This window comes from Melitaea cinxia, chromosome 10, assembly GCF_905220565.1.
Source record: "Melitaea cinxia chromosome 10, ilMelCinx1.1, whole genome shotgun sequence".
NCBI lineage: Eukaryota > Metazoa > Arthropoda > Insecta > Lepidoptera > Nymphalidae > Melitaea > Melitaea cinxia.
Genome location: NC_059403.1, coordinates 8,014,239 through 8,042,229, shown reverse-complemented (window position 1 = coordinate 8,042,229; position 27,991 = coordinate 8,014,239). Strand labels below are relative to the sequence as shown.

The following is a 27,991-nucleotide window of genomic DNA, read 5'->3' as shown; positions in this document are numbered from 1 at the left end:
CTCATTCTCTCTCGTACATTTATGAGTTTGTTTCTTTATCGTGACGATTTTTCGTTTCACCGAGTTTCAAATCACAATTCTGAAGAAGTTCCACTTCAAAAACCAAAAAAATATGGTATTAATGATTACAGTTCTAAACAGTTTTTTCTCAAATATTAAAAATAAAAATAATTTATAAGAATCAATTCAGTGCGTGCGTTATCTTATCTCCCCCAGCTGATGTGAAAGTAAGGCTGAGTCGAATACTAACAAACATTTATAACAGACAATTTATGGGGCTAGAAGGCTGTAACTTATGTTTATTTACAAATTTTATTAAGTTTTCGTTCGTTTATGTTCCTACCTTTATGCTATTTTTGTGTAAAACACTAAAAGTTAATTAAGCATCGGTATTTTATTGCCTCTATCTGAGCTTTGATGTTTAAAAATTTTGAAACGATGTTTTAGTTTATTATCGATTTACATTACGATTGCATCGATATTTATTTATTATATTTTTAAATATGTCATAAAAAAAACACTACTTTATAAAATACCATGAGGAATAGTTTGCAAATTTCGTAAGACGTTCATATACCTGATGTACATTACTCTATTTTATTATTGATTGAGGTTGTAGACTAAAGTTTGACAATATCAATTTTATTAATAGAGTCGAGTTTATACTCGTAATGGTGCTACTGTTAATTAAAGTCAAAAATACCAAAATATAAGGTTTGTGTCCTTTGTGTTATTTTAGTTTAGTTTGTGTAAAAATCGTCAATACATACATATTATTGTGTATAAAAAAGTATTTAAATATCGTTTTAATTTTCGCGTTTCTCGAATTATAAATACTCAAATCTACAACGAGTCTTTTATAGTGAGTGTCTTCTTACATTATTTTAATATACTTTAAAGTGGCCAAACGCATTACGCAGTCTGATCCAGTCACGAATTGAGACAACAGCCGCGTTCCATACATTCTGTATTTTTCTTCCGCGATACATCGTCTCTTTAGATCGTTATCTACTATTTTTTTTCTATCTCATTTATTCACAAAGACAGCCTTCTAGGTTGTAATCGAATAGTCGCTCTCATAAAAATAGTTTTATATGTCAGATAAAATTATGAATAAATTATTCAAGCATAAAATAAAATCGTACAAATTTTATTAAAAAATTATCGATAATGAAAGTGTATTTCTGAATAATTAATATAAAAATAATATTATGAAACTTTTAATAACAAAATATAAGGAGTCTTGTGAGGCAACTTTAATATAATCCGAAGTGGGTGATAAGATGGTACATTTCAAACGAAATGAATTCCGGTGTCGGGCTAAAGTTTTACCATAATGAAATTCTTTAAATATCACGTTCTCTACAGGATTAAAATTCATATAATTGCGCGTGCGGTTTCTGTCTCAGACACCTCCTATTTCAAACATTTTTAGAAATAACTAGAAAATATCGTGTATTTTATTAAATTGCAAAATTGCCAAGTAACATAATAAACAAGCTGATTTAAAACATAATATAGAAAGTAGGAATTATGTTTCCTTATTGTCTCTCAAATTCGACTACCTCGAAATGCCCACTGAATCGCAATGATATAAACGTAATAAGAAAGAGATTCGTTATGATGATACTGAGAATACATATTTGTTTCTTTCGATGTAAAATTGTACTCTCACTTTCATCAAATACGCGTGACATGATGGAGAGTCGTCTTTGAGCTTAGATGTTGGATTTTGATGTACCAGTTTGATTAAGTTTTGTAAAATATAAAAAAAAAATTGCGTACTGTTAGTTTTCTTTTTGTACTTGTTAGTTATGTTTAGTACTTTGATAATATACAGTGTTATTTATTTACGTAAGAATGTGATGCTGTTGACATTTCTAGCTCTCTCTTAGGCGTCATGAAAAGTGACAAACTTCCGTTTCTTTTCTACTTTAGTATATATCCTCATTCTTCAGGTTTTCATTTGTACATTTCACACATCATTACTTTATTATTTTAAAATAAATATTTATTTAGAGAGTTTTATTTCTAAGTATTGATATAAGATAAAGAGGTAGTCGTTGGAATTTAGAAATCTCTTGCTAACATGTGTACTTTCATACGTATATGCAAGTGTGTTATTGTGGTATTAAAATTTATATATATGATTTTGTTGATCATTGTTGAAATTTTAAAATACTATCCAATGATGACGTCACAAATAAATTACTATATTAAAGTAGAATTATAGAATTACTGTACTTTTATATATATAAGTAAATAAATAATCACTGGTCTCAAAAACTAACACCAAAACTTAAAATTTTCATTAAATAACAATTTAAAAGTAAAATAGGTGTAACTATAATAACACATTACACCTGTCTTGGGAAATTTATTACGTTAAAATTAAAAATGAAATATAAAATCATGCACATTTCACATCATCACTTCAGCCTGTCGCAATCCACTGCTGGACATAGGCCTACAAGTTCGCGTCAATAATAGCGTAAACTACTACTACGTGTTTTGCCCATAGTTACCACGATGGGCAGGCGGGTTGGTGACCGCAGTGTTGGCTTTATCGCACCGAAGACCCGTCTTCGGCCTGTGTATTTCAAAGCCATGTATATTTGACAACACAAATTTATTGTTGAACATTTCAATATAATACAAATATTTTTAATGACTATAAAAAAAAACATGTAGCTATATTAGTCGGCTGGTAACTATAACACAGGCACTATGTTGCCTATCTTTGAAACAGTGTGTGTATGTATGCATTTTTATTGATATTAAACGTCAGTAGTACCTATATATAAACGCCAGCAGTATTAACAGCAATAGAACTAGGTAGTTTTCGTATATTTTCCAAAATAACAAAACATAGAAGCGACGTGTATTTGTTTCAAATGTTTGAACTGTTCACGGCCGGTCGAGTAACTGTACCGGATATTAATCGGGCGGGACACGTACGCGTTACAACCTGTCGTGCAAATATTTATCAACATCGGATTTACGTGTTAACCGCTCGGAATCGTAATCAGCTTTGATTGGAGCCGATGGCTGAGAGACCAACGTAATAACGCTTTGTCTAATATACGTTTCGCTTGAGACTCAGAGCAAAGTCTTCGGAGGCTATAAATATACCAGTAGTGTTGTTACGAACTGTGCTCGACAATATTAATGAACATTTATTTCTGGTTTAGCTGTTTGTTCTTATGGGTCTCTTCTTCATGCTTCAGATATAATTATGACAATTATGATAGGGTAATCATCTGTTAATTCGCATTGAAGCAGCGTCGTTTGGTCGTTTTGAGAGTCAGTGCTATTTCTATATGAAGTGAAAGTAGTTTGGCAACTGATAGCTTACAAGCTGTTTTAGTACTTTTGACTTTTTGAACTAGCTTCCGTAATTATATAAATATAATTTTCTAATTTATAAGTTGAAAAATTTAAAAGTACAAAATTCTTAAGTTAAAAATTTTAATATTTAATGTCCATTTTACAACATTAATATGATTTCTCTATCACTTAACAAATTTTAACATTTATTTTTAGGTTTATTTTGAATAGTACTTCGAAGCTGAATATAGAGAAAATATTTAATATTTAGATATTCGTAACGACGACGCGACACGTGACATACGATGACCAATTTATACGAGTATATGAAAAAAGAGTTCTATTGAAAACTAACACGAACATATTTGTGATTCAAATTATTTCTACACTCTTATCAAGTTATGAAATTTGGTAAATTGTGCTGTTAAACTTTATTATCATTGCATGTCTTTATCCTTACATAAAATCGTATCAAAATATTAAAACATAAAATCTGCGCTCTTCGAGCTCACAAAAATAAACTTAGACGCAAACAATATAGATAGACACTTACATTATCTTACGTTACTTTTTGATCTTGCTTGGTTTTCAAGGATTTATTTCACACTAGCGACCCGCCCCGGCTTCGCACGGGTGCAATGCTGATACTAAATATACTACAGAATGTCTTTTTAACCGACTTCCAAAAAAGGAGGAGGTTCTCAATTCGACTGTATTTTTTTTTTTTAATGTATGTTACATCAGAACTTTTGACCGAGTAGACCGATTTCGACAAATTTTGTTTTAATCGAAAGGTGGTGTGTGCCAATTGGTTCCATTTAAATTTATTTGCGATCTAACAACTACTTTTCGAGTTATATCTAATAATGCGTTTTTACTTGACGCTTTTTTCGTCGACCTACGTTGTATTATACCGCATAACTTTCTACTGGATGTACCAATTTTGATAATTCTTTTTCTCTCTCTTTTCCAGGATCTGATGATGGGATCCCAGAGAAATCGAGGTAAACTCTTGAAAATCCGCAATAAATTTTTACTGGGTGTACCGATTTTAATAATTTTTAATTTAATCGAAAGCTGATGTTTGTCATGTGGTCACATATAAATTTTATTGTGATCTGATAACTACTTTTTGAGTAATCTTTGATAACGCGTACATACTTGATTATTTTTTCGTCGATCTACGTTGTTATTACTCGTCGATGTAATTGAAGTCGGTTTTTTTTTTCGTTTGCGAGCAAACACAATTATTATAGTGTGAAGCTAGCTTATAGCATGGTTATTAACATAATAACAACATTCAAATATGCGTCGTTAGATTTCACATTGTTACAGAATGCGTTGAAGAAATAAAGGTTCACTGCTCGTTCCCCGTAGGTGATAGCGTGATAATTTGTAGCCTATATGTTGACCCGACTTCTTAATAATATTCGTGCCAAATTTGCAGTAAACCCATGCAGTACTTTTTGAGTTTATCCCGGACATACATACAGACAAACAGACAAAAATTCTAAAAACTATATTTTTGGCTTCGGTATCGATTGTAGATCACACCCCGAGTATTCTTTTAAAAAAATATTCAGTGTACAGTTTTGACTTTTCTACCATTTTATTATATGTATAGATATATACTAATATTAAAACTTTTTAAATTTATGATATTGTTTTTAATTTTATTTATTTTGTGAGGCTGAGTCTTAAAAATATTGTTTAACCAGTAACCCAACCACCTACGAGTATATAAATAGGTGTTGACATTATTCTAAGTAATCTAAGAACACCTGTAAAAAGTATAGATTATTTAAATATCGATGTTCCCTTTTGTAATATTATATTTATTTTTGTAGCACTTGTTAATTTGGCTAATGAATAAATAAATTTAATAAAATACTTTGCAGTGAATGAAAGCAACGCAGAAACTATGTGTGGGAGTAAAATAACGAGAGAAGCTTAGTTATAAAAATTGTCTAGAGTGATTACAGCGATAATAGTAATCGCTGACATTAATTTTTAAAATCCAATTTACCCAAACTCGTTAGAAATTCGTTTTTTATTGAGATGTAATTTTAATAAAATTAAATACATTTTTTGCCAACTATAAAATTACTTTTTTTATCGGATCATTTCGTTTCTCTTTCGCCTCAAGTTACGAATACTGTCTTACGATATTGAAAGTCTATGAAATTAAATAAGATTGGTTTTCTCCGGGTATTAAAAAGTTTTCAACGTTGCAAGAAAGCACTAAATGACTAACCGATAATATAATTTGATTAGAAAGTTATTCCGTCGCCGGCGATATCTTGGCATTTCGATGTAGAATTTTAGTATGTCTAGGATTCGAGCGAAGTTTTTTCAGCAGCAATATAAGTTAGAATTGTCTATACGAGTATTTATCACGAATATTGTATAGGTGTGTCTTGGAAAGGAAAAAAAATCGCCTTAAGCTTAGGATAAACAAGGCCACCGAAGCGTGTTTCAATAAATTCGTTAACATTCCATTATGCTACATAATACGGTTCTAATGCGCATTTACTTTTACAAATGTTCTGCACCTTATTTATACAATAAATAATAATTAAAATATGTCATATTACATCTAAATAAGAAATCGTTTTTATTGGTAAATACTGAAACATATTGAGAGAAATTTTGTATAATAAACTTTTAGCGTCTCTTTGAAATTTTATTGTCGATAAAAATAACACGTTCGCTTGGAAAGCAGGCCCGAGGCGTCGTATCACAAAAGGTTTTGTATAATTCCGATTTCGCGGTGATATCTGCCTACTTGGTATTTCACTTAGAAAATATGCGGAACAATGGGCGAAACGGAATTGTTTTAAAACCAGCTATCGATACTTGTCAGTCGCGAATAGAAACTTCTATTGTATGTAAAGACTGACAACTGACAGTTGATTACTAATTCATAATAGAATAAACCTTTGAATGTATCATCTGAGGTTGTAACTTTTTAAAATCATATTTATACTCTATATAGTAACTTCGCTATATTTACAAATAAGATTGTGTAATATAAATTAAAATTAACATAATTTAGCAATTTAATCTAGTTACTTAAGTATAATAATATTTACGATTAAATTTTTAAAAATATTAAAATTTCAAATGAAATATATTATACATAATAAAAAATGTTTCTACGTGAACGGTACTTAATTTCGAGATTTCGCGACGGCACGTGGCGTCTTCTTTGTATTACGAAAGCGAATCTTCTAATTTACAGAAACGTTTAAAATAAAGCTTACATTAAAATATATATATATATATTCTTCTTATTTATATCATGTTACCAAATTGCTTAACATTTTTGTGAATATTTACGTCTGTAAGAGCGGGATTTTAATAATACTTTATTAAATTCGTAATACGACTCCGTCGATCCCATTCTATACGCAAGACAACGAGCAATCGGTATGTAGGAGAAAGACGACGCTCTCTTGTCTCCCGTTACTCCCGTAATTAAGAAAATATTTCGTGTGGAGTGACTAATCTCCGTTCGGAAGGAACAAACCGTGATAGCACAGAATGTAGGCAATTATATAAAAGACAATCAACAAAGACGTCAAAAGGGAAAGTCGAGTAACGCAATTACACAGATAGGCCGCGTTGATGTCATGCGATATGACGGATTACACGCCGCTGCCGAAACACAGCGTTAGCGTTTTGCAAATGTGACAATTTACAAAATGTAACAAGCTATCAGTCGTTAGCACTGATATAGCACAATATCTAGGTTACATATATAATGGTATTAGGTATTATTTATATCGCTTTTATTTCATTTGTTTAAAGACTATATAGTTTAAAGCTGCGCTCATGGTTTCAGTTTCGGCCATATAGGTCATTTTTTTAACCTACAATCTTATTCTTTATTTTATTTTAAAGACTTATCTGTAAACCTAAAAATACTACGGGTAAACAATATTTTCAGCTTTACAATATTAATGCATGTGTAACATCCATCTTAATAATTATAATATCGACGTTGTTAAAATCACAAATTCAACCATAATTAATCTCTGTCTTGACTTTTATTACGAGTATTTCATAAATATATACAAATTATACAAAAATTTTATGTTTTAACTTCAAGTTTTATACTACTTAAATACTTCATGTTATGAGAACAAACAAATCTTCTTACGTTCAAAAAAAATACTGATCCTATTGTTGTCTATGCATTTAATAAGTCATAAAACTAATATAAAATTTAATAAAAACATTATCTCAGTCATAATTTATAAAATATTATCGTATATTTTATAAATTATGACTAAGATGTATGTAATGTATTTTCATTATAATTTTATCGTTGTCAAAATCAAAAGTAATTAGTAATTATATTTACCAGCCATCACCAAAAAAACCTTATACAAAACAAGATGAAACAAAATACTTAGCCGGCGGCGCGGCGGCCCGAGAGTGATAACTCAATAAGTTAGATTATTAGAATTTTGACCTCATCATTATTCTGTATATAAATTACATTTTATTTTCACAGACTAAACGAATTTTTATATGACGAAAAAAGATACGTGTATTTGACGTTAAAGTAACGTGAAAAATGCTTCTCTATCGCGCCTTTTCTCGTACATCTCTTAGCAGTAATAAGCATTAATGTAATTTGCGCAAATATGAAAACGGCTGAGTTTGCCCTTATTAGCTTGGGAGCTCCAGGCGCTTCGCGTCACGATGTCACCCCTGATACGAATATATTTATATCGTATGTTGTGATTTCATTTCGTTATACCGTCAAAATATTGACAATTGTCATATAAAGTAGCAAGTAGATGACGAACAGTGTACGCATCATATTTTTTGTTATTTATCCACTTACTATGGTTGTTAAATTGTATTCTTGTACTTATAAGTATTTATATATTTGCGACTTTTTTATATGGTTGCTTGAGAGACATGGAGATGACAAAGAATTTAAATTAAATTTATAATTTTTTTAAAACAAAAAAAAAAAAAAATTAACACAAAAATTTCATTAAAAACGAATATTGAGTTTTTAATTTGAAGGTAAATTAATTAGGAGAGACAGGAGCGGACTCATTAAAATGATTCTCCATAACTTACGGAACTATACTTGAATTTACAAACTACGAAGTTCATGAAAAGCCAACAATAGGTCTCTCGTTTGCTTCGCGGAAAATCACTTTTTTCGCTTTTCGTAAATAACTAAAATAAAAGGGAAACAGCGATGTTTATTGTTATCCTACAAAAGAGCTTCGTGCGATAGGCTGCCGGTTATAAAATGAATTTATATTTTTATTTTTTACCGCAACGTGGTAAGATTGGTCGCATTTCTTTTTATACTTTATTCCCTTTCATAGTGTTTTACTTAGGTTATAGCCGGTCAGTTTATAAACGACATCGTTGTTTTCGACCTTTGAAAATATCTAAATTTCACGAGCGTAATTCTGCTTAAGCAGTGTAATAAAATGAAATATTTCGGCCTCCGTCCGACGCCTACAATATAATTAAAATAATTTTGTTTAAGGAATAATAAAAATTTCTTTCAAAATATTACAATTACAACATTGCACAGACAAATTATCATTAGATATTAAAAATTCCGGTCTACAGAAACTTTTAAAAATAATTCGGGCCTAGAAAATTTAAATTTTATTTGGAATTGTTTATCATTGTTAAGGATAAAAGAATTATGTTTACATGTATATACTATAAACTGGGTTATTAAAATCGATTAAGTAAGGAGTTAATATAGTTTGTTTTTATATAATTGTGTTTGCAGGCAAACGAAGAAAACCGACTTCAATTATATCGACAAGTAATACAACGTAGGTAGACGAAAAAATGGTCAAGTAAATACGCATTATCAAAGATTACTCCAAAAGTTGAAATCAGATCTCGATGAAATTTAAATGTGGCCAAAATCGATACACCCAGTAAAAAGTTGTGTGGATTTTCGAGAGTTTCCCTCGATTCCTCTGGGATCCCCTCATCAAATCCTGGTTTCCTTATCATGGTACCAAACTAGGAATATCTTCTTTCCAACAAAAAAAGAATGATCAAAATCGGTTCATAAACGACGGAGTTACATAAAAGTTATAGGACTATAAATAAAGCAAACTAAAATATTTTCAGGTATAGTTTCGGTTAACTTAATCTACGTCAATAAAATACACTGGCTACAAATCTTGCAAACTTTTATCATTCTCTTCCTAAACAAGCTCTCTTGTCAGAATACAGTCGGACAGTTGCGTTCGATAGCACTCGTACAAACTCGCATCTAAATAGAGACTAGAAATAAGTTTCCAGGCTACGTGTTGTCACTTTTGTTGGTTGTGTGCCAATCACGTCCGGCCCCGACCGGTAATTTTCCCAATCACATCGACTCCAAATGCCTAGCGTTTACTTTTATTCAGTTTAAGCGGAACGGGAAGCAAACGAGAACACGACCAAGTGGAAAAGCACTTTTTAAAAAACATTTTACATTTAGGAGGGTTTTATATAAAATTTAGAAAATCATCATAAATCAAACATAATCATTCATATTGCAACATAACCGTTTCAAGATTGAGTTTGAATCACAAAATTATACAAATTTGACATTTAAAAAACTGGATTTCATTCCTGTATTATCATTGGAATTAAACTTTGTTATTTATTTTGTTAAAAATAACAAATAGTTAACAATCTTCATCAATCATAATAACAGAGTTTAGATAGGAATTCTAATAACATTTAAAGTTATTAACGATTTCACAAACATAAACTTGTTAATAAACATTTTTATGACTTAAAATTATCGTGATAATAATCTATGAATAATTCATCATCTAATAAAAAAAAAAACAGGCTTAAAGAAAATATGTCTCTAGCTACGAAAATCGTTAACGAAATGTTCAGACGTTGTTTTACTTTTTTATAACAATTCAACGGCCGCCACTCGACTGTCCTAATAACTGTCATACAGATTTAATATCACATATTCCGTTTTGTAAGGGCTCCACCGCGAGGCAATTTCCTTCGTTAAATTGTATTTGGACGAATACGCGTCAACTAAACACGTATGCGACCCAAACGACAAATTTTATTTTTATATTCCTCTCTTATGTGCAGTCCAACGACTTCCTATTTACGACAACAATAAATATAATAAATAATGTACTCATTTTTATACTTTTACATAAGCAGAATGTAAAGTAGAAATGAAATAAATTATGTAACATTAGCGTTACTGCTTTTAAACATTTAGGTGTTAAATTTCAGCAAACTTAAGTCGTGTACAGCGATAACCCGGTAACAATTAGGAAATAGATATATTACTATTATAAATTATAACATCTATTTCTAAATAAATGAAATACGTATACCATGGTATTTAACTAAAATCATTAATATAATGCATCATTCTACAAAAAAAAACCTCTAAAACTGAAAAAGAAGTATGTATCGATTTTAAGCCGTCTTTGTTATTCACACAGTCACCGCTGAATAACAGTCAAAGTCTAATTAAGTCTTAGAAATATTTGTCATCATGTCACTAACGGCTTCCTATGTTTAAGTGTAACAAATTATTTAACTCAAATATTCTTTATTTTTTGTATTAGGTTATATTTTTGTACACAAAAATAACGTCGGCAACGTGAAACTAGACTAACTAAAGTCTTTAAACTACATTATTCAGAAGCACATACGCAATATCTCAAGACAGCAGATTTTTCGTACCCATATTCGAACTAAACAATTCCTGTTCATCCCTTTAACTTCAAAATATTGCTTCCTAACGTGCCTTAACGTCTGTCTAAATCTCATGATTAATATATATAACTTTGTAATTCAAGCTATATGAATTGTAATAAAAATAGGTCTTTGTTAAATGATCAAGTCTAAGACAATTGCATAAAGAAGGAATCAATGTTTTAATGAGCTCGTTATAAGGGCTTGCAAATAAATGCAGACGACTTAAGCATCATTCTTCAGAGGCCTTTGAAATCTAGTTGTATAGCGCCCAAGCAGTCTCAAGCGTAGTGAAATTAAATGAAAATGGCATTTATATAATGTATCAAATTGTCATGTTGTTTTAAATCAAAGTATTAAATTTACTTGCAAGTTATTTTATATATAAAATTCTCGTGTGGCAATGTTAAACCATATTCCATATTAATTGGTAACCCATACTCCTCCGAAACGGCTGTACCGATTTATATGATATTTTGTGCGCACATCGGGTAGGTCTGAGAATCGGCTAACATCTATTTTTCATTCCCCTAAGTTAAGTGAGGGGGATTAAGGGAGTTAATAACATATATGGCAAAACAACTTTTACAGGGTCAGCTAGTAGGTATCTTTACAGTAATTTAAGAACTTGTTTTATCATAGTTTGAATCACGTTGTACTCGTTGTATAGTGGAGTTTTTTTTTAAACCAATCGTCTTCGTTACAAATTTTTTACTAAAATTTTTGATCACTCACACTGAAATGTAACTGTGAAATTGTTTACTAATATTTGTATATTAAAAAAAAATTGAATAATGGAAAAATAAAAATAAAATAATAGAAGCCCAACCAAGTTAATATTTTTATCGAATAATGAAAAATAAGTAACAGCGAGTTAACCAACAGGATGTAACTTGGTTAATGCTCGTATTACAATTGTATCATAAAAATAGGTGCTTGCCTGACCGCAATAATCAAACATTACTCCGGTTAATCTACTCAAGTACGTAATATTTTTTATTAATATACCATTAGATTGGCAAATAAGCGTACGACTTACCTGATGGTAAGAGTTTATCGTAGCCTATAGGCGCCTGCAATACTACAAGCGTCACAAGCACGTTGACGACCCTACCCCCTAATTTCCCCCAGGAGCTCTGGTCACCTTACTTAGCTGTGATGATCTGTACGATCGTGGTACTTTCCCAGTCGGGCTGCTCCAGATTTTGAGCAGGATATCTACTGCTGTACCCTATCTTAGTAAAAAAAGGCTGGTAGTAATAAGTATTCACACACTAAATTCAACAAGATATAAGAGCATATTTCATCTTGTTAGAGCTTGTACGTTACAGTTTGACGATCGGTAACTTGTGTTACCGGTAGCTCGTTTGACATGTCGACTGCACACTGAGCCACAAGTTCCGCACAATAATGACCATAGACCGGAAACACTCGTTTGAATTTCAAAAGCACTTTCTGGTCGTTTAGAAGTGTCTACTTTAAATATATATTCAGTTTTCCTACTTTCTTTAAAGTTATATAACATACCGTTAAAGTATTAATTTGCGATGTTATAACTATATTTAGTTACGGTAAGTAATAAATTAGAAATCTAAGATAGATTAGAAGAACAATTAATAAATAAAAAAGTGTGTTTGTACTTATGTACGCACGTAAGAAGTTATACTTCATTGGCTAGAACTTCACGTTGCTAATTTAACTTCAGGGTGTCGGTTTTTTGTGACGGTGTGCGCATCGTAAAAATTTACTCTCATCATTTTCCCTAGCGCGCCAAATGAAGTATAACTTCAAAAATATTATTTTATATTGAATTTAACTTTCTTTAGGTTTAATTACGTAAATATTTTATGAATACGAAATGAAATAAACATGATAATTTTTAAAGATCCCCAGCACCCTTATAACTTTTAAGTAAGCGTCTTGCGAGGTTTTTAACATGCAATTTAACTTGATAGAGACGAGGCAAGTTAAGGAACGAGATATTTAAATTCAAACCATCAGTTGAGTCAGCGTGGTCGTTTTATCAAATAAATAGGATCCACTCGAAATTTTCATTACATTTTCACTCTAGAGTAAGGAATATGTTATTTAAATATAATGTAATGCTAAACGTGACTTGAATCTATTTTATTTACAAAACGTGCTCTATGATACAAGCAAGTTATCTTGAGTTTTTTATCTCGAATACCTAAAACAAGTATTAGATTAATTGACACATCTATAAACGATAAACTTTATACTGATTTTTTACATAAAGAAAAACATTTTATTAAAAAAGTTTTTAGTCTCAAATACCTTTAGTAATTCAATGATGTAGATAAATTTACAAAAAATCTTTCTATTTTTTATGTGTTATAATTTTTTATTAGTTAGCAAGTTTTTTAGGATGGCAAATTAATATGTTAATATCTCTATATTAATACGTGAAGCAAAAACTATGTACCCCATTTTACGAAAATTGCGCGGAAGGAGAAGTATACAATTACGTACACTTATAGTTTATATAAAGAAGGGGTGCAGAATGCTATTTTTTTAATTATGCATAAAAATATATTAAATCGATAAAAAAAACATTACACTACCATGTATTTGACACACACATGCATATTTATACTCTTTTGTTGATTGTCAAAGTTTGTTGATAGTCAAATTGATTTTTTTTAAAAAAGGTTCTTTATTTTCATTCTTTTTTGTTTTTTTTTTATTTTAAAATTTTAATTATGGTCGAGTTTCGACCACTGGGCGACCACTAGTACATTTTAATCCATCATTATCCACGACAGTGGTTTAGTTGCTTAGAACAGATTATACCTTCACAGTTTAAATCGTATGTAGTAAGTTAGAATGTAAATTAAGCGTATTATATTAATCATACTATATCTACGACAATTGATCACTTATTGCTACATTTCGTGATTGTGAGAGATATTATCTTTAGTGGAAATAGGGTAACTTTGATTGATGTGGCGGAACTAAATATGGAGACGCTAAAACGAACCGGAGTGAAATATAACAACTCCTGGGGCTTTTAAGGTAATATACGTTAATGTTATTATAATAAAAGTGAAATTTGTATATAAAAGTAATGATTAAATCGCAACTTTGTATTATTTATATTAAATATATTTTTAATATAAATATTTCAAAAAGGTATTCCTTATTATGTTAAGTGAAATGACAGACTATTGTCGGAATTTTCTATTTTGTATATAAAAATAAAAATACTAAAACACGTTTTTGGCATAATCATTTAATTACGAGAACACAAATAAAGTTCTTTCACAATTATTCAACAGTTTAAAGAACCCAATTTCCAATCTGAATTACAAATAGCACTTGTCAAGAGGTGAAGTAGTGGGGGCTATGGTATCCCCGAGGAACTTAGCCATTCTTATTCAAATAGACGTGGCCACCGAGTTAACCGCGCTGTGACTGTGCCGACTAGATAGAGCCCACATAAGAGCTTTTGATTTAAATAGTTTTACTGATTATTTTCTACCAAAACATTACAGCTTTCTCGAATTAGATTTCGTCATTTGAAACGTAGATAAAGTATATACGCCTGTATAAACTACGTAAGCCTACGAGTAGGAGTTTATTATATAAATATGGATTAACTTATAAAAACAGCAGATAGTTAATTTATATATTACATACTTCAGCAGATTTTGAGTTTATTCATTCTAAGTAATAAAAATTCACATCTTTTGTTTTAATAGATTTAAAGTTCACTTTGATAATAGCTAAAAAAAATCTATGAATATAATCATATTAAACTACCATTAGAATGATAATATAATCATATTTGTTAATACTACCCAAAAACCTAAATACTAATCTCAAACTTTCCCACCGTTTCGTTATTTCACGTAGCTAAGCTTCCACGCGCGTTATGCAGATTGCCCGCGAATCAGCCTGGAATCGTCCTGATAGCGTGTTATCACACAGCCGTCATTTATTTCAGTATTTTCATTTCCACAAGCCTGTGCCAACAATATGCTACGTTCACACATACATAGATATGCTAGAATTTATAACAGAATTGAGTTTGTAGCCTAAAGTATATTATATTCAATTGTGCTTTGTATTTTAATACCTTATATTATCTTATGAAATATGTACATAATATGTAAAATGAAATGAAATGAAATTTTATTAGTTAAACTAAATGTTGTATGCCCGCGGCTTCTCTCGCGTAGAAATTGATTATATTTAGTAAGAGGTGCTAAAATAGTACCTAATTATTATACTACAATAATTTAGAACCTCTTTATATAACTACATTTATAGCTCGACGGTTCATCCAACCTTAAAGAAAAAATCAAGCCTCATTTAAAAAACTTTTAAAATAAGTGATTATCACCATACAAGAAATATGTTTTTATTCAAATTTTTAGGTTTATAAAAATTATAGCATTAAATGTTGTACATTGGCATGGAAACCTTGAATATGATTTTATTTTTTGTTTTTCTTAATCACAAGTACCTATTAAAAGTTTCAAACACGATTACAATATTTGATTTTTATAATGTTTTATGAAAATTATCAATGTAACAGATACTTATATATTAATTATTAAAGAATTTTTTTTTTTCAGGAAATAATAAAAATCATATTGAACGCAATATAATTCTCGAGAACATAGAAACAAATAGCAATAATTGAACATATTCATTTTGTTCTTGTTACAAATGAAAATGACGCGATGATCCAAACGAATACAGAGAGCAAATATACACACAATGTAATGACGAAAACTTACATTAGGCTGGTTTAATGTCGCGAGGCAATTTCATTCGGGCAAAGGAAACTGGGTAAACGGTGACCACTAAACTTTGAACTGCGTAAAACATGCTCTTGTTTAATTTCACACCGTTAACATAGGTCTCTCTTTGTGGTTGTGTAGAGACATTGCGATTTTGTACGTGATATCGCAACAAAGACAAATGTGCCACATATCTCGAAGATGTTGCAACCTTGACATTTTTGTTTATAAAATTATAAAATATTTTCCCATGCACGATCTCTTGGTATAATTATTAATTATAATCTATAAACTTATCAAAATAATTCTCTATTCATTTAAATATTTTTCCAGTTTACATCCATTAACTTTGTAACGACCTTGTGTGGGCAAAATGTACAAAAGTATTTTCGAAGAAAAACATCTTTAGCATTTTAAAACATTCAATTACGTCCAACATAAATCTATAAAAACATCAAATTTTGGGTTAAGTGCCGACAATTATATTACAATTTGATGGCAATTTCCACTTTCGCACACTCACTCATACACACATTTACATACATACACTTACACTCACACATACACTTACACTCACACATACACTAACTAACTCAAATATACTTGATTTCTTATTCAGCATCTTATGCTTTATTACTTTTTAAGATTGTATCTGTTGTAAATATGTCTACCCCTTCTTATAGAACTTGTGCCAAAATTATATTGTAGCATAGGGGAGGTTGGCTGATCATCCTTAACACAGATTATATCTATAATCCATATAGGATGATCAGTCTGAACTCAAAAAATTTTGTGTATTTAACCTTATGCATAAGTGAACTTTTGTAATTGTTACCATTTGTTTAAAATGTTTACTTTTAAATAAAGCTATATATATATAAATTTTCATAAAACCGAAAAATCGGAAGAGAGTCTTATTTTTTGTGATAAAAACTCTTATTTATGTACAGTTAGTTTATTTAATAACAATAGAGGATTCACATGAGGAAATAAAACGTTCAAATTTAACGTTATCAAAGACATTAAGATTTAAATAGTTCTACAAAATTTTCCTTTCATTTGTATCTAGCAAAACATTTAATGTTTTGTTTCAGTTAAGAAGCTCACGGTAATTTATGGGGGCGAATATATTTGAGCTGTATTATTGAAATAATGGTCTTGTGTATAATAAATACTGTATTAGAAATTATGTTAGAAGAAAAAAATGCTCCTAAACTACACAGTTTGATAATTATCCATATGGAAATATTTATTCTATGCACATATAATTTATCATTATTTGTCGCTCGCGACTTCGTTCTACTTGAAATTTTTAATCTATATCCCACGGAACTATAGTGCTCGGGATAGCAAGCAACCATGTGTTATTTCTGAATTATAAACCTATCTCAGTGTCAAATCGCATGCTGTTATGTCATTCTGGCGTAATTGACTTACAAACATCGAGTGATGTTCAAACTTATCGATGTATAACAGTATTAAGCTTGTACGAACTATTAAAAACAGATATAAGATGTAGACTTATTTAATTTTTTTACACATATTATAAAAAAAGTATTCATTTCTTATTCCAGATAACAATAGTTGCATAAAAAGCATTTATTTAGGTAATTGTGGCAGAAAATTAGCAGTAAAAGTAACGACTTACGTAAGTAATGGTGTACTTTCAGTTTCCTAATTTTAACGAGACCAAATTATCTTATACATTTCTCTTTGAATATGTCTGCCTAAAATGTTAGAACAAATATTTCAAACGTATTTTTTATCTGTATGATATTCCATTAAGTCAATCAAAAAGAGTAAGTAAAAAACACATTTATCAACGAAGCACTTTAGTAGGCATCTGGCAATAGTCCAGACGAGGCAGAATTATATACTTATTTCGCGTCGTACACCCAATGTAGCCTAATGTGCTCATGTTGGGTTTTTGTTAAAGAAATAATTCGTGGCCTATAAGTGTTACAAAACAACTTTGTCACAATTACAGCTAAATATTTTTAGCAGTATTTTTTCGTACTAAGTAAATATTACATTACTAGTACCACAAATACATATAAAGATGATATATATGTATTAGTAAATACGCATCTATGATTGCTAACTTGAAAAAGTAATTAGTGAGCGTTTTGCTGATTCCTCTCTGGAGAATCTACATTTTGAATCTATGGTAGCTGTACTATGAACTATAATTAATTATGCAAATTATTTTTATATATATTTTTTATAATAACTTACGACGAAATGCTTTTAAAAAATCTACCTGCACAAAAAAATGTTTAATCTCATTTCATTATAAATGGTTATTTGTTAGGTATTTTGAATGACTAAAATATAAGTTTAAAGTTCAAAATAAGCGAATGTTTTCGGGTAAGGCCGTATATTAGAGAATTAGAATAGAAATAATTGAAAATTAAATAAAAATGCCAAAATTTCTAATAACATTTGGTGTTTTATGTACTTTTAATATATCGTATACTTTTGAAACTAGCAAACTTGTTTAGTATTTCAATATTGTAAGTAGTAGCTAGTTTAGGCATTTAGTTTTACAAACACATGTAACGAAAACATGTAATACACAAATTTATTTCGAATTTCGAGCACATAAATTAGGTCAGGTTAAGTTAACGAAACATTTTTTTTTCGATAGGTTGCAATGAAAAACTTAAATTTAAAACTTGACCTATTTAGTTCTTAACCCAGTTCGTGTGGATCGGTCTGTAAGTGTATTATATCTGGAAACCAAGCAACTGCTTGCTAATGTAATTTAAAAAGCGCTAATCCAACAGTCGATGAATGTTAAATTGACCATGAATTGAGATTATTCAATTAGGACCACGACATAAAACCTAGTTCTGTACTTTGATATCGTATTAGATATAAAATTCATAGTGGTTATAAAAATAATACTACAATTCTTTTTGATGAATACATTTTATAGAACGAAATAGAATAATGATATCTTTTATAATCAAGACCTTTTTTTTATTTTATAATATATAAAAGACTTTTTAATTTAGTAGTGTTTCAAGATAACGGTTAACTACTACTTACTTTGCTTGGAAAAAAAATTAGTATTATCTCATTTATAAAATCGAAATCGAATTTAAAAATTACTTTTCAAAAACATTTTTGAATCGTCATATTATAGTATAAATTAAAATTTTATTGTGTAAATTGTCTACTTTTTTCCTACAATGCGTGATGCTAGATAGCCTATAGCGTTCCACGATAAATGGGTTGCTGTACTAAAACGTATTTTTTTTAATTCGAATCCTACTAGTTCAAGTTCAGAGAGACCCTGATTAGCGTGCTCAACTAAACTTTTCACTTTCAAAATATAAATACAATATTTGCTACAGTTAAAATACTTAACCTTATAAAGATAATTTTCAAAGAACGTCTTTAGAACTATCGATATGAATCTTAAGCCTGTGTATTTGCTTAATGTAAAGATTTAAATACAAACTGGTATTGCGAGAGAGAAGACTATGAACCTAGATGATGATTGAGGATTTTCTTTCACCTGAATTAAGTGTTAACACTATTAACACTAGAACTTCTAAGTCACACATTGACGTTTTTGTCCACACATACGCTATAAAAGATCACGACTTATGCTTTCTTATGAAATACGCGATATTTTAGAAGTGAAACTTCTTTAGAATAGTTGCGATTGAAACTCGATGAAACGAAAATGCGTCACGATAAAGAAACAAACACATAAATGTATAGGATAGAATAAGATAGAATACATCACTGCTCAAAACGTGCAAGCGATGCGTTTTGCATGGCGCTTTTTTTTACCGTGATCCTCGTCGATAGAACAAATCCCAATGGTCTACTTTCCTACTTCCTTTCAGAAGTATCACTTCTCATGTGTTTTCATACGCACACTTTTCTTTAAAATTGAATACGTAAACAAATAAACTTCTAGTAGTTTATTTTTTTTAGTATACACATAATGCTTATACACGGAATATATTTAAATATTCCAATATAAACTAATAATATTAGAGGAATATATATTGGAGGGAACATTTACATATATGTATATCGAAATGGTCGTATTTTACGGTTCGTTTTGTTAAAGTAGCACAATGAAATTGTTACCCCTGCCTACAATATTGCCCTACGGTAATAGCTCGGTAATAAAACGTTTTCTTCGTCGTATTACTCATATTTTGAAGAATCACAATAAATAATTTATCTTTGGCTTATTTTATTAGAGTCGTACTTTTAAATAATATTAGTCAAAATAAATATAAGTAAAAAATTTCAAAACCTTCATAAAATTTCATAAAATTAATTTATTATAGAATAATATAGTACTTCTATATTAATAATAACATGCAACTAAATACTTTAATGAAATTCTTTATATATATTTAAACAAAGCCGCATGATCAGGTTATTTATAATAAAGAAACCGGATAAGTTAAGAAGGCTCAATAGGCCATTACCATATTTTTCCAACGGCGAAAACAATCATAGTCGAAATCTTTGACCCGAGCTCGGTATGCGATAAACACACATATTTACATATTTCTATATATTTAAGACTACGAATCCTTTTTTTTTAACACGCTCAATTCGGAATTTTCTTTACCTTTTTTAAAAAATTGTTTGGTTCTTTCTCGAGAAACAAAGGCTAGGCTAATCACAATAAATAATTGAAACAAAGGAAGGCTGTAAGGTAAAAGTAGGGTAGGTTTATAATCGCAAGCCCACCGTAGGTAACTCCGTCTAAACTAGTCAACACAAGAAAACTAGTTTGACGATTTATTCATCTCATACTAGTTCGTTAAATGAAATTTCTTCGACATTCAAATATCTCACACATTAAGGAAGATCAAGCGTTAACCATAAACGTCGATGTTTGAAATTTAACACGGGTGAAATCGAGAAACACGTTTAGTAGTTAAATAAAACGAGTTAGAGAAATCTCGCGGTCGCGCTTTGTTTTGTTGACCGTTTGACCTTGACATTTATAAGGCAGGTGGAGATCCGACTTCATTCTTGTGTTTTCACTTTCCTGAACCCTTTGTAAAGGTCGTTGGTATATAAGAGCTTAAAATTATATTTTTTCTTTTAACGTCAGAACTATGAGTCGAAATTAAATGGTAATATATTGTAATATCAGACATCATTCCTGTTTGTAAGCGTGCATATGTATGAATGAAAATGGTTTTTTTTTGTATTTTGACGACTGAGACTGAATCTTTGAACTTTTAGAATTACTTTATTCTTTATTTAAAATGCAAATCAATTGAATAAGTCTAGAAATTTTTATTATTTGATGAATTACGTAGGAAATAGTTTCCTCGTCTTTACGTGTACATATTTATCGTAAAAAAAACATCACACATCTTTACAAACAACTGCTTAGAAATCAATGCCAAAATCGAACCCGCGACCAAAAGCGCTGTGATCGCTGGGCCAATGCTTCGTCATATTTAGACATTGGTCGACAAACCAAGTGTAGACGATTATTCAACACTTATTTAAATTAAAACTAAATGTAACAACTATAACTTACAGTATGTAATTTATAGTTTGTAAGTATTACAACAGAAATCTTTAAAATGTATAAGAAAATGACTATGTTGTTTATAAGTCTATTTTCCTCTCAATAAGGCTACCGTAAAGGCCTTTATCCCTTTCACTTGTATATGATAATAACCTGTTTTAGAAATCAGGGATAGCTGGTTGACGAGGACATATAATCTATCTCAAAGCACATTATAATAATTTACGCCGACTTTATTATATAATTTACACCGAACAATTTACACCGACTTTATTATTTATTATAATAAAGTCGGTGTAAATTATTATAATTTGCTTTGAGATAGGTGATATAGGTCGTTATTATAATAAAAAATAAAAATTATAATAATTATTGATCTCGTATAACACTATTTACTAAAAACCTTTTATCAAATAAGTCCATAACTTAAATTCCTTAATATTATTCTCATTACTAAATTAAGAAGATTTTAAACGTATAAAACTTGTAAGTAATCTTGAAACGACCGCGAAAGTTTCAAAACTTTGGTGTGAATATGGACCGAACTAACAGTTTTTAAAACCTGGATGTTAAAAGTTAATTTTAGATTAAAATGGAATCTTAACCTTACCTTGTATATGCCATCGACAAGCTTCGTGAGTTCCTCTGTCTCCATTATGAACGAATATTAGTAAACCGATTACAAAAACAGTGCAGTTACGCTTGGTAACTCATCAGGATAAAGTTTTCACACAAAAAACGATTTTAACATTATCAGCACAAAATTCACATTTCAATGCACTATAATCTACTGCAGTTTAGCTCACTGAACACTTAAGAAAACACGATTCCTGATGACATCTGAAACAAAAAAACATATATTGTGAGTAAAATATAAATATTTTTAATAAATACGTATCATATTTTATGTTACAAAATTGAAATCTTATAAAAGATTTATTTACATATTTTTTAACATTATTCTAAAACATATTGCTAATAATCAAATTAGCTTACAATTGCTAAGTTATTATTATGACGCCATACCCGGAAATAGCTTTAGTAGTAAACACTTTTTTAACTGTTTTTTAAAGTGATTAGAGGTGTGATAAGTTATAAGAAAATAATTTTTACACCTCTTTGTGTAAGTATCGCGACGTGCGTCTACAGCGGAGCGAGCGAGTGAAGTCACTATCGCCTCGGCTCACTCGTATCTCCGCGTGTTTAGTAACACATAGTGACTGGAAATGGACCGTTGATGTCTAAACCTTTGTACTGTTAGATACCTAATTGTTTAGTTTTGCTGGTATTTAGGGTGGTCATTTCACAATCTCCAGGTCGAAGACCTACATACATACTATTTTATATTTTAGGCGTTGGTTTACAGTTATATCGATTAACCTTTCGGGCCTTTTTGTGTCATCATTAAGTCTATTAGCGCCGCAAATTCTTTAAGCAAATATTCATTTAAGTGTGATATTTTTTTATCTCCGCTATTAATAATTGAATTTTCGAACGTGGAATTACAATCCGACGAATTCGTGAGCTGCAAGTTCGTGACGTAAAATATTATTAAGCTCGTTACGAAATATTGTCAATGCCACAAGAATAATTGGCCACATAAATGTTAGCTCGCAATTTGCACCAAGTGTTACCTACACCAAAATTATATGAATACAATAGAGTATAGACATATTGATACTCGACATTCGTATTCAAACACCCTCTTTTCATCTACGGGTTCATGAGAAACGATAATGCGCGTAGGTGATGACGTCTTCCGTTGCAGAACATGTGGTACGTTTAGGTTTAAAGAACTTTATTTTCTCAAGAACATTACAGTTCACTTATGAGTATTGTACATATAGATACTTTATTAAATATGTAACAAACAGCTCGACCGTATTTGTTTAAATAGGTAATGACTCAAAAAAGGGAAAGGTAGCAATAAAGAATCATGTTTATTTATTTGTTTACTACGAGTATTATGAATCATATTGTGAACACGGTTTAGTTTGTCTTTTTGTTTGATTGAAGGTAGTTGATAAATTAATGTGAATGTTTATGAGTGATTTTTTTGTTGTGATTGTATATGTATATATATATTTTTGTTTATTTGTTATATTTATTCATTTGTGTTTTATGTTTATTTATCCATTACATTTTAAGTATAATTTTTTTTTTTATTTAATTTTTTATTTTTTTTATTTTTTATGTTTATTCATTTATGCTTTATGTTTATTTATACACATTATGTTTCAAGTATATATTTTTTTAATTTACTTTTGTATGTAGAAAGGTTTTCACATATTTTTATTTCATTTGGTAGTTTATTGTACCTCATGACACCATCATATAAAATGTTTCTTTTACCGTACCCTGTTCTTGGTGTAATGAGTTTCAGTTTGTGTGTATTTCTTAAGTTGTGTGTATACTCGCGTTTGATAAAAGCTGTCTGCATGCGGATGTGTCCAGATAAAATTTTTTTTATTAACATGCATATGTTTACAGTGTAAATTTGCTCAAGGTTAAGTATTTTAGTGGTTTTGTATAGCATAGAAGTAGGTGTTAGCTTGGGATATTGGAATAACACTTTAATAGCTTTATTTTGTGCACGTTGTAATGGCATGATATTCGTTTTAGCGGCGCTGCCCCAGACCTCTATTAAATATGTAAGTTTAGATTTTATAAGCGCATTGTACAGCATATATCGTATTTTAGGTGGTATACAAGAAGACATCCTCCGTAGCGCGCCAATGAATTGTGTAAGTTTACTTTTCAGGTGTTCTATGTGGGGTCGCCATGTCAATTTATCGTCCAAAATTAAGCCAAGGTACTTTTCTTGGTGTGATCTACGAAGAATTTCGTCGTTAATACGTAATGATATATCGTCCGGTATTTTTTTATTTTTTGCACTGAAAATCATGTAAGAACTTTTCTTTTCGTTAACTGTTAGTAGATTACATTGACACCAAATGCTGTATTGGCGTAGATCTTGCTGTGCTTGTTTGACCAATTCTGTTAGGTTCTTTCCGAAGTAAAAAAGACATGTATCGTCAGCATATAGTGTAATATGTCCAGTTAGATTGATATTAGTTACATTATTGACGTAAATTAGAAATAATAATGGTCCTATTACGGATCCCTGGGGAATACCGCAGGTTAAACGTTGGGGATTGCTTGTGTAGCTTGGTGTACCGATTTTAACAACTTGTGTTCGAGTTTCTAAGTATGATTGAAATATGTCGTAAGCAGGTCCGGATAACCCTAAATTTTTTAACTTAGCTAACAGTAAGGAGTGACTAACGGTATCGAAAGCTTTCTGAAGGTCGATGAAGATACCCAGACAAAAGTTTTTTTTATCAATCTCTGTATTTATTTTCGTTATTAAATCAATTACTGCTGATACCGTTCCGGATTTTTGACGGAAACCGTATTGTTGCGTAGAAAGGAAACTTAAACTCTCCAAGTGTGCCATCAGGCGCCTATATATGACACTTTCAAAAACTTTTGAAATCACAGGCAGCACAGAAATCGGACGATAGTTACCCGGATCAGTTTTTGGTCCGGATTTGTATATCGGAGTTATTTTTGCTATTTTCAAACTATTAGGAAAAGTTCCTGTAGCCAAACATTTATTTATACAATCTGTTAAATTTTTTACTATAAGGTCACATATGCAGATAAGTGATTTTGTGCTGATGCCGTCGATACCTGTACTACACGATTTGTCTAAACTTTTAATGATATTTTTTACTTCTTTAATGGTGCAAGGTTCAAAATGTGTTATTATATGTTCGGGTTCTTCATTTAGGTAAGTCATAGTGTTAATAAATTCATTTGGATGATATTTTGGTATTTTTTGAGCCAGTTCAGAGCCGATTGATGAAAAAAATATATTAAATTTTTCGCATATATCATTGCCATTGTTAATTGTTTTACCTGATACAATCAAGGTAGGAAAATATGAGTAATTTTTAATTTTATTGTTAGCTAACGTATTAATTAAACTCCAAAGCTTTTTTGAGTCATTATTACAATTTTTAAAGGAATTATAATAAAATTCTTGTTTTGTGTTTCTAATTAATTTGTGTAAGTTATTTCTTTCGGTTAAAAATTGACGTTTTAATGTTTCGTTTGTAGGATTGCCTTTAAGTTTCCTCCATAGATGATTTCTTCTGTATATTCCATTAGTAATATTTCTGTTAATCCAATCCTTCTGGGGTAAATTTAATATTTTTACTTTTTTTATTTTATTTGTTTTTATTTTTTCCAATATATAAGATTCTAAAGTAGTGTAGTTGTGCTCTTCATTATTTAGTATATTTTTCTTCATACTTTCATATAATGATATGTAGTTTATTGCTTCATATGATGTCCGTTGTAAGGGATTGTGTCCATGCTTAAGTAGTTCCACATATATTTGTTTGTGATCAGATAGCGGCGAGTCAATAATTGATAGATGAAATTTCTCATTATGGATATTTGAGCAAATATGATCTAATATAGTTTTGGTTGTTGTTGTCTCTCGAGTACAATATTTGATGTCTATTTTATTCAGTATGTCATAGCCAGTTGTTTGTAACATCTCTTTGTAGTATAAAGTTTCGCTGGTTTCGCTTAATAAATCAATATTAAAATCTCCAAAGACGATACTTCGTTTCTTATTTTCCAATTGCATGGTATATTTATCAAGGAAAGTATACAAATGTTTTCTTCCTGGATTGTAAATAGCACCAATATTAATAGAATATTTTCTCAGGTAAATCCATAGATAATGTACGTCGTCGTCGCAAATATCTTCCAGGATGTCATATTGTAGGCTGTTATGGATAAAAATAGAAACACCTCCACCTCTCTTGTCCAAGCGATAATTGTAAATATGTTTATAATTAGGTAAGCTAAAAGATTTGGCATCTGATTCGTTTCTTATCCATGTTTCTGTTAATATTATTAAATGAATTACATTCTGTACAGCACTCAAAATACATTTCAATTCATCAAACTTTCCAGATTTGCACAAACTGCGTATATTTGTATAATAAAAAGTTAAACTTGACTTCTGTGTGGGTAGGTCTTTATAATCATTACATAGAAAGTGTGTATTTTCTTGAGATTTTATTGGTTGAATATCTACAACTGAGCTCCGTTTTTTGACTGCTTTTTCACAATTTTAGGGACATTTTTAATATATTTTATGGTTAAATCTAAGTCTCCGTTTTTTTCACGGCGATCTAATTCCTCTTTAAGATGGTTCATATAATTTCTTTGAGCGGATGTCTGATCAGAGTATAAACGTATGTTACGCGAATTTTTCGGTTGATTTTGCAGTAGGTATTTAGCAGTTTCCGCTGTTGTGAAGCATACTTTAAGTAAGCGGCTTTTTTCAGGCTTATTTTTGCCTAATCTAAAGATTTTAACTGGATCTGGGCATTCGCTAAAAATAGATTTAATCAATTTTACTACTTCATCACGGTCGTAACTTTGTCTTTGTTCTAAGTTGTTATTTTTTAATTCATGTATACCCGCAATTATAATATTTTTTTGTCGCTCAATTCGTTGTTGTATTTCTAGCACAGTGTCTTCATTACATGAGAGTAGCGATTTTTCAGCTGGTTTGTCGGTTTTGCTAGATTTTAATGCGTGTAAATCTGTTTCCAGAAAATTAATTTGTTCTTGCATAGTTTTATGAGAGCTTTTAATTTCAGATAGTTCATTGCGTAGTTTTAAATTTTCTTGAATCAAATTTTCGTTCATAATTTTAATGCATCTAATTTCTTTTTTAATGTCAGCTAGCTCCTCCCGTATCAGCTGTGCAATTTTTATATTTTGGTTTTCGGTAGATTTTTCCAACAAAGAAACCATGTCATAGCGATATTTTTGGAGTTCACTATTTATGTCTACTTCCATATCGGGCAACTTTCGTTTTCTTTGACCGACAAACGCATCACACCGGGACATAGCTGACAAGTCCGGCTCCGAACCGCTTCCGCTACCGCGTATCGGTGATCGTTGTACACTCATCCTTATTAAACAAATATTGTAACGTACCTGCACTTTGTTTGCGGCCAGGTACTTCTTTTGTTGAATAATAGTTTGATAATTTATTGCAAATAGATCTTTCACAATATAAACTTAAGTTAGACTTTACGTTGTTTGTATATTTTATTTTATAGAATAACTTTTACACACGTCTGTTCTGGTCGACTATTCATTACTTTTTTCACTGTTACTTTCTAAGTTTACGAAATTTATTTCTATTTTACGCAAATGTCTTGAAACTAAATGAGCGATGTTGGTGTAAAATTTACATAATTACGACAAAGATGCACTTGCTTGACGCTAATCATATGCATAGCTCGTCGAGATGCCTAAGTTCATTAAATACGAATAATAATTCACGCCCAATGTTTGGCAAGAATGAATTAGTTACAAACTTGTTGCTTAATTTAACTCTCGGGTATATTAAATAAACTTCTTTTTGTTTAAGATTTAAAATAATATTTTAAGTGATATCAATATTTAAAAAGCTAAAACAGCTTAAACTTTTAAATTTTAAATTTTAGATATTTCTTATTCATAAAACATTAATGATAAGACAAGACCTACATAAATAATAATGATAATTAGTGTCGAATATATTACATTGTCGTATTATCTA

The 27,991-nt window shown here is 30.2% G+C and overlaps 1 protein-coding gene across 1 annotated transcript in view; it reads right to left on the bottom strand.

The window, feature by feature from the left end:
• The window catches only part of LOC123657333, a 172,288-nt gene that overhangs the window by 20,914 nt on the left and 123,383 nt on the right, over positions 1–27,991 (bottom strand). Inside the window, exon 3 of the mRNA XM_045592900.1 lies at positions 21,962–22,191. Within this exon, the coding sequence (XP_045448856.1) occupies positions 21,962–22,006 (45 nt within the window). The 5' untranslated portion in view covers positions 22,007–22,191. The remainder of the gene's footprint in view (positions 1–21,961; positions 22,192–27,991) is intronic.